The sequence below is a fragment of the Capsicum annuum genome, chromosome 1 (assembly GCF_002878395.1).
Source record: "Capsicum annuum cultivar UCD-10X-F1 chromosome 1, UCD10Xv1.1, whole genome shotgun sequence".
NCBI classification, from domain to species: domain Eukaryota; kingdom Viridiplantae; phylum Streptophyta; class Magnoliopsida; order Solanales; family Solanaceae; genus Capsicum; species Capsicum annuum.
In genome coordinates, this window is record NC_061111.1 from 37170142 (window position 1) to 37183721 (window position 13580).

General features: G+C 36.5%; 1 protein-coding gene across 11 annotated transcripts in view; it reads right to left on the minus strand.

Moving 5' to 3' along the window:
- Positions 1–13144, minus strand: part of LOC107871749 — a 33551-nt gene extending 20407 nt beyond the window's left edge. Inside the window, exons 1-11 of one of the 11 annotated variants that reach the window (XM_047412558.1) lie at positions 12995–13119; positions 12591–12689; positions 11358–11491; positions 8231–8354; positions 7860–8087; positions 5580–5666; positions 5217–5306; positions 4999–5125; positions 4799–4899; positions 1561–1729; positions 1191–1312 (exon numbers count right to left, since the gene is read on the minus strand). In XM_047412558.1, coding sequence (XP_047268514.1) covers positions 1191–1312; positions 1561–1729; positions 4799–4899; positions 4999–5125; positions 5217–5306; positions 5580–5666; positions 7860–8087; positions 8231–8305 — 999 coding nt within the window. In that variant the 5' untranslated portion in view covers positions 8306–8354; positions 11358–11491; positions 12591–12689; positions 12995–13119. Of the gene's footprint in view, positions 1–1190; positions 1313–1560; positions 1730–4798; positions 4900–4998; positions 5126–5216; positions 5307–5579; positions 5667–7859; positions 8088–8230; positions 8355–11357; positions 11492–12590; positions 12690–12898 lie in introns of all 11 variants that reach the window. The other 10 variants (XM_047412529.1, XM_047412379.1, XM_047412472.1 and 7 more) reach the window with 10 other exon arrangements.
- Between the last annotated feature and the right edge of the window lie 436 nt (positions 13145–13580).

Consider the following 13580-nt stretch of genomic DNA (forward strand, 5'->3'; position numbering starts at 1 on the left):
AATCCCTTTCCAAGTAGGCCATTACATTACAATCCTTTTTCAAGTAGAATTCTATATGCTATTCATGTTCCTATTCCTATTTTAACACTCCCCTTCACACTGGTGCATATAGATCATATGTACCAAGCTTGTTATTGATGTAACTAATACGAGGATCAGTGAGGGACTGGTGAAGATATCTGCAAGAAAACTGGTAAGGATTGCTCGGGACGTTTGGGCGACCTCAGTTGAAAAGGAACAAATTAAAGAAGTGGTTGAGAAGTAGTTCACGTCGTCGGAAAGTCGATCTGTCGTTGGCAAGTCGTCGGAAACTAGTATAAAGTATATGGGTCATCTCGAAGGTGTTGGTTTTTTTTTTGCACAACACTCACGAAAATTGAAACTACGTTAATCAAATCTGAGGAGTCACCCGAAAAACGCACGGAACTACATGAATCAGATCTGAGGAGTCACCGAAAAGACGCACGGTGCTATGCAACTCAGATATAAGAAAGTAGTTAGGAAAGATCCACGGTACTACACAAATTAAATATGAGAAAGTAGTCCGGAAAGATGCACGGTGCTACCCAAATTAGATATGAGAAGTAATCACTGAAAAGATGCACGATGCTACGCAAATTAGATGTGAGAAAGTATTCAGCGGAAAGATGTACGAAACTACGCAAATTCGATATGAGAAGCCTTCGGAAAAAAGCACAATGGCCCAACTTTTGCTAACGTGATCATTGGTCAGACGAACAACATATATGGGTAATAGCCGCCCGCAGGCAGCGATAGCTCTTTGACTCTCTACCAAGATCATAGAGGCTCTGATACCATGCGAGAAATATAAAAGAAGAATATTTTTGAATTGTTGTGACTACATTACTACACTGGGACCCTAATTATAGACACTACATTCCAATCCTTTTCCAAGTAGGACATTACATTACAATCCTTTTCCAGGTAGGATTTCTATATACTAATCTTGTTCCTACTCCTTTTCACAATTACGTAATGATTCTTTTGAACGTGGTTTAAATAATTTGGGAAAAAAAGATCACAACTAATATGACTTGGTCATAATGTATGACAACAACTAACCCGCTGGGCCTTGATGACATGCCCGCATCAATAACTTCACAAATTCATAGAACACATCATTACAAGTATACACAGTTCTCATTGGATGTTAAAGGAACTGGACAAACCTCGGCAGCTGCCAGAAACATCTTCGCAAGAGCTTGCTTCAAATCGCTTGACAGTAGCTTTGTGAGCCCAAAATCCAGCAAAATTGGGCGATGGGGTGGCTCCTTGCTCACCAGAAAATTTCCTATTTTTGAAAGCCCAAAGAGGATTTTCAATAGAGTGGAACACAATTAAGAGTTGAATACAGGCATTCAGCATAATTAGCAGGAAGAAATGTTGTAGCTTTTATAGAATCATAGTGAGGTACCAAAAAAGAGAGAGAGAGGAAACCATGACATGCAGCATATCAAGAAAACCACGTCAGACATGTTAAAATAGTTAATGTGGACACATAACACATCCATAATGCATTAAAAAGGAATGGGGGTGTACCTGGATGAGGATCACCATTAAAAAATCCATCAACATAAATTTGATGTGCATATGCACGTGTAATTTCTTCAACAAGTTTTTGCTTATCTACTCCCAAGGCTTGAAGTGATTCAGTGTCATTCAGACGAACACCATCCATATACTCAAGTATGAGCACCTTTTCGGTAGACTGCAATTTCAAGCAATCCAATATAAACACATAATTGGAGGGAGAAAAGCAACACTTTCTGTTTTTAAGTGTAATTGTAAACAAAATTTGCATTTCTGGTATAAGATCTGTCTGCTAGAGTGTCCAGCTCAACTTTCGGAATTCTTGGATTCTCTAATGAAGTAATACAGCAAGGAGACTGCTCCCCAACTTTAGTAATCCATGCAAGTACCAGCTTAGTATTGTTATATCAATAAAACTACCTCAACTTATTGTAAGAAAGAATTTTATTGGAAAAAGGAAAGAAAATATCTCAGAATACATGGACAGAAGTAACGGATGAGAGATTCAAGCGATTGAAACTACAACTTCGTCTACACCTTTCAGAAGTAATCTATAAACTAATAATAAGTACCATAAGCAATTTCAGAATTTTTTTTGGTGAAAAGGTAAGCAAGCATTATATTATAAAACAAAGCAACTGACACTAAGAAAGTGAAGAAGGCAGTATATTGTCTAGGAATCCCTCATAACAAACAAAACCAAAAGAGAGGATACAGCCGTACAAGAACCTATTCAAAAACAATTTCAGCATCTTTAGGATATTTAAACCACAATAAATCCCATCATACATCCCCTCATTGTCAAACATAAAGTTATCTCTTTCGTACGTAACCAAAGGGAAAGGGGTGGACCCCTATGAGAGAAAAATGAAAAAGGAAAAGCCAAACTCAGTTCATTTCCTCGTTACAAGACCTAAAACCTGTAACAACACAGACAAAACTGCAAGTGGTACACATTATAATTGACCCGATTAGAGACCCTTAACGCTAAACCATCTTAAACTCCACTCAAATGGAGCACAAGAAATAGGAATTCAAGTGAACTTCTCTGCATGTGTCAACTGTATTTATCTTCATGCAAAAAGTAACATGAAAAGAGATGTGATCAGTGTTTTCGGAAGTATAAAGCAGAAAAAAGAGACAAGGACCTGCCTCACTTAAAGCGTGAAGCAAGAAACGAAGCACTTGCTTTGCTCAAGTGAAGCACAATTTCAAAGGAATATTAAAATGAACATCGCAGAAATAAGTAAAATAACTAAACAAACAAGAATTCAACAAAAATAATCTCTATTAGCAAATCTTTCGATTTAACAAATAACCTAATAATCCTTCAGACGACCAGCAAAAGCTTGAATCAAATTATTAGCACATCGCAACTCAAACTAAAGCAAATACCAACAATAAAGAAATGAAAATACTACTAGTTAATAAACTGAAAAAGGTATTTATTAAATACTACTAAAATTGTTGGTAATTAAATAGAAGTGAGTTTTGGAGAAACAATAAAGTTGTCTACATGTGACCTATAGGTTTGAGCTGTGGAAGCAACAACTAATGTTTGCACTAGGTTTCTGCCCTTTCGTGGATCCTACGTGAACATTAGTAGTATTTTAATCCTGCGGCCCTTACCCTTGGGATGCTTTGACAACAGGCTGCCCCTTTTTCACAGAAATTCTTGTAACTTGATGTATGACAAGGATAATGTCTTAGGAAGATTTCGGCTGTGTAGGCAGGCGTATCCCCAGGATTTAAAAAGCCTTTCTCTAACAGAACAGGAACAGGAAAAAAAACTAAATAGAGTATTGGGATTATTGACATAAACAAGCTGTGTGAGGGTCAGGGGTTAGCATGAATGACCTTGTTAGGGCCTATGTGCTTCATAAAAGACCTAGAAATGGCGGCAGATGGCACAGAAGAGGTCACAGACACAACAGCACAAGTAGAAGACAGAAGCAAGAACTTCTTTGTCTAAATATGTCCGTTCCTTCTTTTTCTGCTAAAAGTACACTTTTTCTATTAAAAAAGATACAAGAACGCGATTACTTTAGGCTTCATCACTTCGCACTTCTTCAATTGAAGTGGTCGCTTCTTCAACCCCGCCTCACACTGAAGAGGCGCTACATCCTCACTTTGCTTCACTTCATCACTTCAAATGATGAAGCAATAGTTTTTCACAAAATTGGATTGTTGTGGATGCATGGAAGTTAATTAATTAAGTATTCAATTATATTTTTAAGTAGCTTTATTTATATTTTAAGTAATTTAATTAATTATTCTAGAATACGGTTTTATGTTTTCTACTTTCATAAGGATTAGATTTTCTAGAATAGGGTTTTATTTTTCCTACTTTAATAAGGATTAGACTGTTGTTGTAATATGACTCCTATTTAAAGGGGGTTTTGACGAATAAACCAATAAGTTGTCTTGCAACAAAAAGCAGGAGATCAGAGTTTTGGAACTCTAAGGATTCAGTCTACCCTCAATGAGCTGAAGAGATCAAAATTCTCTTTTCTATTGAACTCTAAGGTTTCAGCCTCCCTTTAACGAGCTGGATTTATGTATCGCCTTGTGAATCGTTCCTTCCTTAAAGATCCTAACATGTATGCAACGACGGATACAGTTCATGAAGAACCTTCGCAAGATCCTCACAACAGCTACTACGTCACAGTCCCAGACAAGTTGGTAAAATCTCTCCTAAATCATCCATAAGAACCCTGGCAAAGTCCCTTACTGTTAAGAGACATTTGCTTCTTGGATATATTTGATGTAACAACTCTTAACATGTTAATATATATTATTACTCCCTCTGCCCAATTATATGATACACTTCCCGTTTTTAGTCAATCCCAAGAAGAATGACACATTCCCTTATTTGGCAAATATTTAATAACACTCAAAATTTTACCCTTGTTGGATCCCATTTATTTGGCAAAAAGTACACAAAGAGGTACTCTTTCATTTAAAAATTTCTTTATTTTAAGGGTAGTTTTGGAACATTGCAAAGTCTTCTCATATTACTTAAACTTCGTGCTCAGTCAAACTACATCACATAAATTGGGATGGAAGAAGTACTACTTAAGGAAACGGAGCTCCGCTCCTTAGTAGTTCTATCAATACCATCTATAAAGTATTCAAGAAGGAAAAATTACTAGAAACTAGAGCATCTAAATAGTCACAGAACAGTTTTTTTAAGAAGGTAAATAGTCACAGAATAGTAGCTTAGACTCTAAATATTAGAGGAACATACTTGAATGACTTCAGGAATTAATACATCCACATGATTAGCAGGCTTATTATCATCACATCTTTTGTTACAATGGAGATTTTTTGAGACCTTTCGGGTGTTTTCTGTCAAAACCAGAAGAAGAAGAAAAAACTGAACAAACATGATACAGAAGAAAACAGTGCTGAACATTAGGTGAATCAAGTTGACTACTTGAAGAATACCAGCCTCGTGATTGAAATCTAGTTCTTTAGGAGCTTCTTTGCACCACTCATCTATCATGGGGTGGAAATTATATTGTGGTTCCGCCCATGCTATCCAATCAACTATTGACTTGGCATTTTTCAGGTCCTGCAAAAGAACTAGGGTAAATGAAACTATTCTTTATCAGTTCTCTATATTTTCATACAGCAAAAGAATCTTCGCCTCTAGTATAAACAACCTCCAGTATAACTGCTTTTATCCCATCATGCTGAACTTTGACGACAACTTCCTGTCCATCACTCAAAGTTGCACGATGAACTTGCGCTATCTGCGGAAAGGTATTTGAAAGCAAATAGGATAACCTATAAGTCTCGTGTGATGAACAAAGGAAAACTAAAAGGCTCATGTTAGGACCACCACTGTTTCTTATAGCTCACACCAACTTCCTCGATTATATTGCAATTTTAACTTCTAATATAACTGAAAAAAAATCTTTAGATTTTACTGTCGAGGTAGGAAAGCAGTAGCTAAATTACAGTTAAACTGCCCAGTTGGAAATCTTTGTTTCCACTCTGACTAGTTTTTTAGTTCAGACACTTACGGAGGCTGTTGCAAGAGGTACTTTGTCAAAATCCAAGAATAGATCATCCATGGTCTTCCCCAACTCTTTTTCTATGGTTTGGCGTACCTGAGGTAAAACAATCCGGTCTATTAAAAACATTTATCTGATGAATGTTTAGACATCCCTTTTATCAATCTGATGAATATCAGATATTCTTTCTATCAGTCTGAAGAATGTTAACATATTCACACTGCACAAACATAAGGTGAACTTTATCAGATGTCTTGTATGATTTTATTAGCAAATATATAGAGATATATAATGCTCTAAGAGCAAAGAAATGAATTCATAAGGAGCTACCTAGATAATTTTCCTGCTAAAGCAAATTTGGCATCACAAGATTGTCATAAAAAAGAAAATCTTAATGATATAGGAGATAAGTAGAGAAACAAATATTTAAAGGATTTAAAAAGTGCCACTAAAATGTTAAGTTCTAATGCTTATTGAACACTAAGAGTTAGCTTAGGCGCAAGCTAGATTTATTTCTACTGAACTACTTTTGACATGGTTCTGTCTAGCATGAACAGTTCAAGAGCAATAATTGTCCCTAACAAGTGGATGATAAACTGGTGATTTTGGCTCCACTATGGCATACAGGTTTTTCCATAATTTGTGCCTTCACACAGCAAAGAAATGTCATATTCTCGTAATTGACGAATTGTTGTCTCCCCCCCGATCATTTTTGGCTCCTCTTAAATTTCCACTTCCAATAAAATGTGGACGTTGGACGACATGCATGTAAGTGATTACAAAGTTGAGAAGTAAAACCACATGGAGCAGAAGGGTTTTTTTCTGGTAACTTTTGGCTAGGGGGAGAGGGGTTCTGAAAAAGCAGCTATATAGGAAAATAAATTTGAGGTGTTTTCAAAGGAAAGTACCTTGTAAAAATATGCTAATCAAAGGAAAGAAAAGAAAAAACGAGGAGGATCATGTTAGAACATTAAAAGAAGATATTATTTCCCAAAAATACTTACTATCAATGCAAAAAATCCAAGCAACAAAGAATATATTTCCCTGCTGACTGTTGGTTCTCCAGCTTACTTCAGAGATGCAGCACAGTAGGAATCGTGAGTAAATGAATTCAAGGAAATATTTAGCATATCTTTTCGCATCTTCGATGAGTAATAGCTAACTTGGCCTTCATGGTCATGTTATAAAAATCCAATTAAAAGACCAGCTTTAAATATGATCAAACATTCTTGTACTGCTCTCTCTCTCTCTCCCCTCTCAATTGTACCCTCTCAGGCACACAACAAACAAAACACATGAGTCGGGATGTGCAAACTACTCTTTCTCTTGTGCAAAAGAATCTTAAGAGAACCTTCACGGTGCTTCTCAATTCTCAACCATAAAAAGATATTTAGGTTATCATTCACATAATCCTCATATGAGAACATTTCATGAAATTGCACATGTTAAGTATCATGAGGAGAGGATTGTCCAAATCCATGTAAGGAGACCAATTAACCATCCCTTTTCCGATGTGGGATACTTAACACTCCCCGCACGACCAGGCCTCGTTAACTGGAGCATGGACAATATAATATGGGGGCCCAACATCGGTGAACAAAGATTTGGGATGGGTCTGACACTGATACCATGTAAAGAATGGATCTTGGGCTTAACTCAACCTCAAGAGCTACTTTTGAGGTTGTGTTAGGGCCAAGATCCATTCTTTACAGCACATCCATAAAACAAACATAGATCTCACCATAAAAATTATGAAACTGGAGAAACCCCTGTCCCTCCCCCCAACTCACTCTTCCAAACCCCAATATAAAAGAACCCCTCAAATAGAGTGCAAGGAGAAAACAAATGAATGAAGAAGGAATGCCTGAAAAGAAGGAAGGAAACCTAGAACTTTGACTCGCCAAATTGAAATCATCAATTAAATCTTGTTGGAGTCCCACATCGGTGGATTAAAGGGTCTTTGGTCTCCTTATATGGTCTTGGGCAATCCTCTCCTCATGAGCTAGCTTTAGAGGTTGAGTTAGACCCAAGGTCCATTTCTTTATCAAATCTCTCTGAATCATCAATGCTAATAGATAGAGTGAACTACAAAATTAACAAGTAATGTCGAATGCATAAGATACAAATAATCAATTTCAAGAAATTTTAAATGGTTCCTATGAATGTATTTTCCCCAGATGATAACAGCTCTAGCAAATGACTTATTATAGAACACAACCACTAGCAATAGAAGTGCTATTGTAAACAATCCATTGTTGAAACTCCTTTGATCAAGTTTACCAAAGTTACCTCTTTTAAAGAGCGGGGAGGAAGAGAGTCCTGTAATTGCTTCAAAAGGAATGTATAAGCCTCTGGCAGTACATCAGCACGTGTGGACAGGTATTGTCCAAGTTTCACCCATAAACCTTCTAGCTCTACTATTAAATTAAGAACACGCCTAGCATTGCGTTCATGAGCTTTCTCCCATAGAGAAGCTTTCTGCGAATTGTTCAGCAATTTTTCTCTCTTCTGTAAAGCCTTCACATCACACAATAGTGTTCATAAGTTCTACAGTCTGCTTAGCAAAAAATTATAAGATGACAAACGCCAGTTTTTCATCTTTTAACTTTCAGATATAACATAACATTAGTAAGCTAGCAGCTGACAAACATAAATCATACCTTATAATCAAAGTAAATTATAAGAGCTACAGCAAAAACTTTCACACGCCTCTTATAGATGTTTCCCCAGCCCATTGCTTGTCGTCTTGTTGAGAAATATATTTCTATCTAAGAAGTTATAGATCTGCAAGAAGGGAGATTGAAGAAAGAGTTATTTTGGAAAAAGTATGAGCCCTATCATCCTGCTAAACCAGCATGAACAATGGCAGTTAGGATCCAAAAACAGTTATAAAGACTTCAGTTCCGAAATAATGGCTCAATGGCAAACTAACAGGCTATAAACAGTTATGAAGACTTTAGTTCAGAAATACTTGCTCAATGGTGAACTATAGAATATAAATTGAGTCTGATGTCTATCAATGTAATATCAACAGTGGGAGGTACATCAAAGTATAGCAACCCCTCTCCCAACCCGATGAAAAAATAAAACGCAAGAAGAAACAAGCAGCAGATTGGTATGCATACAAGTAAGCGTATGACCTCCTAAAGAATAAAAAACTTAGATAACACACATACTTAAACCAGAACTCACAACTGTGGTGTCATTTGGTAAAGACCAATCCACAGTAAAGGAATTATAAGGTATGATTAGAGTCAAAGAAATATCTGCACAAAAGTATCTGTTTTCTTACAGATAAGATGACAATCATCATGCAGATACTCCTTCCATTCTATTTTGCATAACACTCTTTCCTCTTTAGTCATTTCCAAAAACTGGTTCTCTTTATTTACAAACTCCTTGATCTTACCATTCTCACTTTTCCTTTAATGGCATGCTACTACAGAAAAATGGCATATCGAAGTCACTAGATATTAAGGATAAAATGGGAAGTACTGATTACTGGGAAAAAACAAGGAAGTCTAGGCATTAAAAACTTGAAGAATCAAAGCATAAAATGGGAAGTATTGATTACTGGGAAAAAACAAGGAGGTCTAGGCATTAAAAACTTGAAGAATCAAAGCAAGGCACTAAAATTGAAATGGTTGTGGAGATATGTTCAAGAACCATAATCACTGAAGCGCAAGGTGATCAAAATGAAGTATGAAGAAATGGATTCTTGGGCCACTAAAGAAGCACACAACCCATATGGTGTGACAGTATGGAGATTAATCCGGAATTCGTAGCTTTTTCTAAAAAGTCAAACTGTCATCAGAGTCCATGTCTTCATGATGGCAACAGAACAAGTTTTTGGAAAGGCTGTTGGCTAGGCAACAAAAGCTTAATTGAAGTCCCAGCTTTGTTTGACTTAGCACTCCATAAGTCTCCGCAAGGTTGGGATATATCTCTCAGAAGAAATCATAACAACTGGAAAGTACATGGGTCAGCTGAGCTCTTAAAACTACTGGAAACATTCCAAGGGACGGAGGAAGGTGTGGACTGCCTGTGGTGGACTGGACATAGCAAGGGGGTCCATAAAGTGAACTGAGGGCACAGGATCATGAAGTTGGACATGTCATAGAGCCTCCACTGGCCTTGAGTGCAAATCTAGAAAACCAAAATACCAGTCAAGGTGGCATGTTTCACTTGGCTATTAGCAAAAGAGGCTGTTTTAAACACATGAGAACTTGAGAAAAAGGGACATCATTTTAGTGACACAAAGGCCTTTGTGGGGAAGCGGCTGAGACGGTGAGCCATTTGTTCCTTCATTGCAGAATCACTGATCAATTATGGAAGATTTCATCAATCTCAGAGGCATCCAATCGACAAACCCTAGTAAGCTGGGAAGAAGCTGGGAAGGAAGCAAAGAACAGACACTATAGGAGGACTATTCCAACATGCATTTGGTGGACCATTTGGATACTTTGAGGATAAGAGTAGATCCTGACAGAAGATTTTGACAGAAGATTAAAACAGATTGTATTCTGTTACTTTGTTTTTGGCGTACAAAGAGTTCCCCTGCAAATGCAGAAGCAATCCTAGAAGTTCTAGATTAATGCTAGGACTAATATTGTGTTTTTAGGATTTAGTACTTTTCTTGTAAAGAGGTTTTCTGTACTACCTAAGTACCAACTTATAATACAAAATCGTTACCTTCTCAAAAAAAAATATTTAGGTCATGTCATAGATATTTCTTAGTTTCCATGTCAAGAGAACACATTCAAGAACACGCACAAAACCATATTGCTGCTTCTGTAGTCAGCTTTGTTAAAAGCTTGCTTTAGGTGCTTCCCCAAAGTTTAGCTCTGCACATTGTTGTGATTGCTTCAATTCGCCTAGGTTGCACCTCAGTTCAAGCAACAATACATCAAGGTGCGAGCCTCATGGCCCACAGGCTCTACGTTAGAAAGAGCAACACCAAACATTAAATACAGTTCAATGTGTGAATAGGATTCACACTACAAGTTTGAATCCTACCACTCATAAGTAACCTAATATTGAAGTGAGAGAAGGGTCCAGGGACACGCCCATACTCCTCCTACTTTCTAATTAGTGGACCAACCCTCAGCTAACTCACAAGGAATTTTTCAGCTTTCAAACGAAGATCAACATAGCTGGAAAATTAGTATATCAATTGTTAAAAAAGCAACAACAACAACAACAAACCCAGTATATTCCCATGTGGGGTCTGGGGAGGGTAGAATGTACGCAATCCATACCACTACATCCGAAGAAGTAGAGAGGCTGTTTCCAATAGACCCCCGGCTCAAGAAAAAGGACCAAAACCTTAGTCAAACATCGCAAGCATACAACATGATAAAATAACAACGGTACCACAACCACAAAAAGTACATTAACCAACAAAAGGCACCACCCTCCCCTCAACCCTAGCACTACCAATCCCCCCGATGCCGGCCAAACCAACCCCTCGAGGCACCCAAAACCTCTCTAGCTGTCTCCTTGATGCAACTCGCAGCCGTATCCCACATACTATCCACGTCCCCCCTACATTCCCAGGCCCCCATCCCCTCCAACCTCTCCCCTATCAATTGTTAAAAAAGCATCTTGAATAAATATTCCAATGAGTAGGAACAAAATTTAGGAGATTAAATACTTAAAATAGGACCTTTGCATTCAAAACATAAATTCAAAACATTTTGAAATTAATTGATTACCTTTGCTTCATTTATTTCATTCCATTGCAGTTATTTCAATTTCTTTGTCTTTAAAGTTAAATTTTTGCATTACCTATATTGTCTCTAGTATTCTCCTCATTTGTGCCTTTATTAGCTAAAGTGAGTGTTTAAGTTGTAAGACTTCGCGCTGACAACACCTTTTTCATAATAGCACATATTTTGATTAATATATATTGGAGGAAGACCCTGCACATGAAAAAACAAATATACAAAAAATAATGATTGTCCAGCAATATCTGCATATCATATGTACTCCAACTCAATGAAAAGAATACATATGTACTCAAACAATATACAAAGAATAATGATTGTCCAGCAAAATCTATATAAGAGTTCCCAGGTCCTTCAAATAATCTTCTGTTATCTCCTTCCACACTGTTTCCACATTGTTCACATGAGCGCCAAAGGAACATCAGTAAGGACCTCACCAGCTTAATCTTTTTTCTTCTTTTTTCCTTTTCTTCTTGATATAGGGCTTCATTTCTATCTATTTCCCTGCCGCAGCAGTACCTTATATAAAAACTATACTACTGCTGATTGGTCTGATTCATTTCCCCCAAATTCTCTAATCTGATCATGGTAATAACTTATGTAAAGGTCATATATAAGCACCTCCAAAGTCTGTAACAAGTCAGACTGTAATCACTAGAGTTTTTGTCTCTGCTGGGGTTTGAACCTGAGACCTCATGGTTCTCAACTCACTTGATTGACCACTAGTCCACACTCTTGGATGCCGTTTCCTATATTATTTCTAAAAAATGACAGTCCGATGCACTAAAGTTCCCGCTACGCGCATTCAGGGAAGGGCCAAAACACAAGGATATATTGTCTACAAGGGCCAAAACACAAGGATATATTGTCTACAGCCTTACCTTGAATAGATTTCCGCATCCTACTCTATTTCTACTGTAGTCAATTACTACATGAAGAGATTTATTTGATCAAGCACCAATTACCCCATATCTTAACAAAAAGGACAAAATGTGAACAAGGACAAAGCCATTAACTTTGATAAACATGCACACACAAAAAAAAGCCTTGGGGATGAATAATCCAAATCAAAACAGCATAAATATCTCTGACATCACTATTTCTACTGCATTGCATTACTACCTAAAAAGGCAAAGCCATTAACTTTGATAAACACACGCACCAAAAAAAAGCCTTGGAGATGAATAATCCAAATCAAAGCAACATAAAAACATTAAAATCTCTGACATCACTATTTCTACTGCACTCCATTACTACATAAAAATTAAAGCTCCCGCTACATACGCACCCTTACCTTGCATGTCTACAAGAGGCTGTTTCCACACCTCAAACCCTTCACCTCCTGATCACATGGCAACAAAGCAACTTCCCAAGTTACCACCAAATTCAATTACTACATGAAAAGATTAATTTGATCAAGATCACCAACTACCCCATATCTCAACAAAATGACAAAAACCCACCTTGCAAATAAATAATCCAAACCAAAACAAATCATTAACACCCCTCTTAATCAAATAAACAAATAAATCAAGATTCATGCACCACTAATTTTAACAAATATAATAAAAAAAATACAAAAATGTGGGATGAAAATTAAACCTGATTAAGATGGAAAAGGATTTGTTGATTACAACACAATTGGAAAAAGGAAGAAGAAGAATAAATTAAATAGGAAAGAAGAGGAGAGAGACCGACTTGTTTGAAAATAGCGAGGTATAGACGTTGATATTGAGGAAATCTAGTGTTCCCAACAATAATACCACTTCACTTTCGCTTAACGTTATTAGCCACCCACTAGTATTATAGTATTACAATATTACTGTATGAGAGTGTACGCGTATAAAATATTTATTCTATTTATTTTATTTTAATGCGTGCGTAACTGCTTTTGGAACATCCATAATGTGTTTACATTGTAAAATTGGCACGTTTATTTGAACTACATGCATACCAAGTTGCTTTAAAGACGACTATTCAAAAATCTGTTTATTTTTTCGTCATTAACTATAGATTTGTTTAGTCAAATTTTGGACAAATATTTGGTTAAATTTGTTTGACTATAAAATATTTGATAAATCTGATTGACTGTAACATATTTGGTTAACTCTATTTGGTCTAATTTTGATAAAATTTGAAAATCAAATTTGATTCTTTTTAGTATTTTTAATACTCATTCATTTTTACTTTCGCTTCTCGAGACCAACATAATTAAACTTCAAAGCTAAATTGAATTAGAATTATTTAATATTTTAAATTTTACATTAGGATAATTGAAAAATAT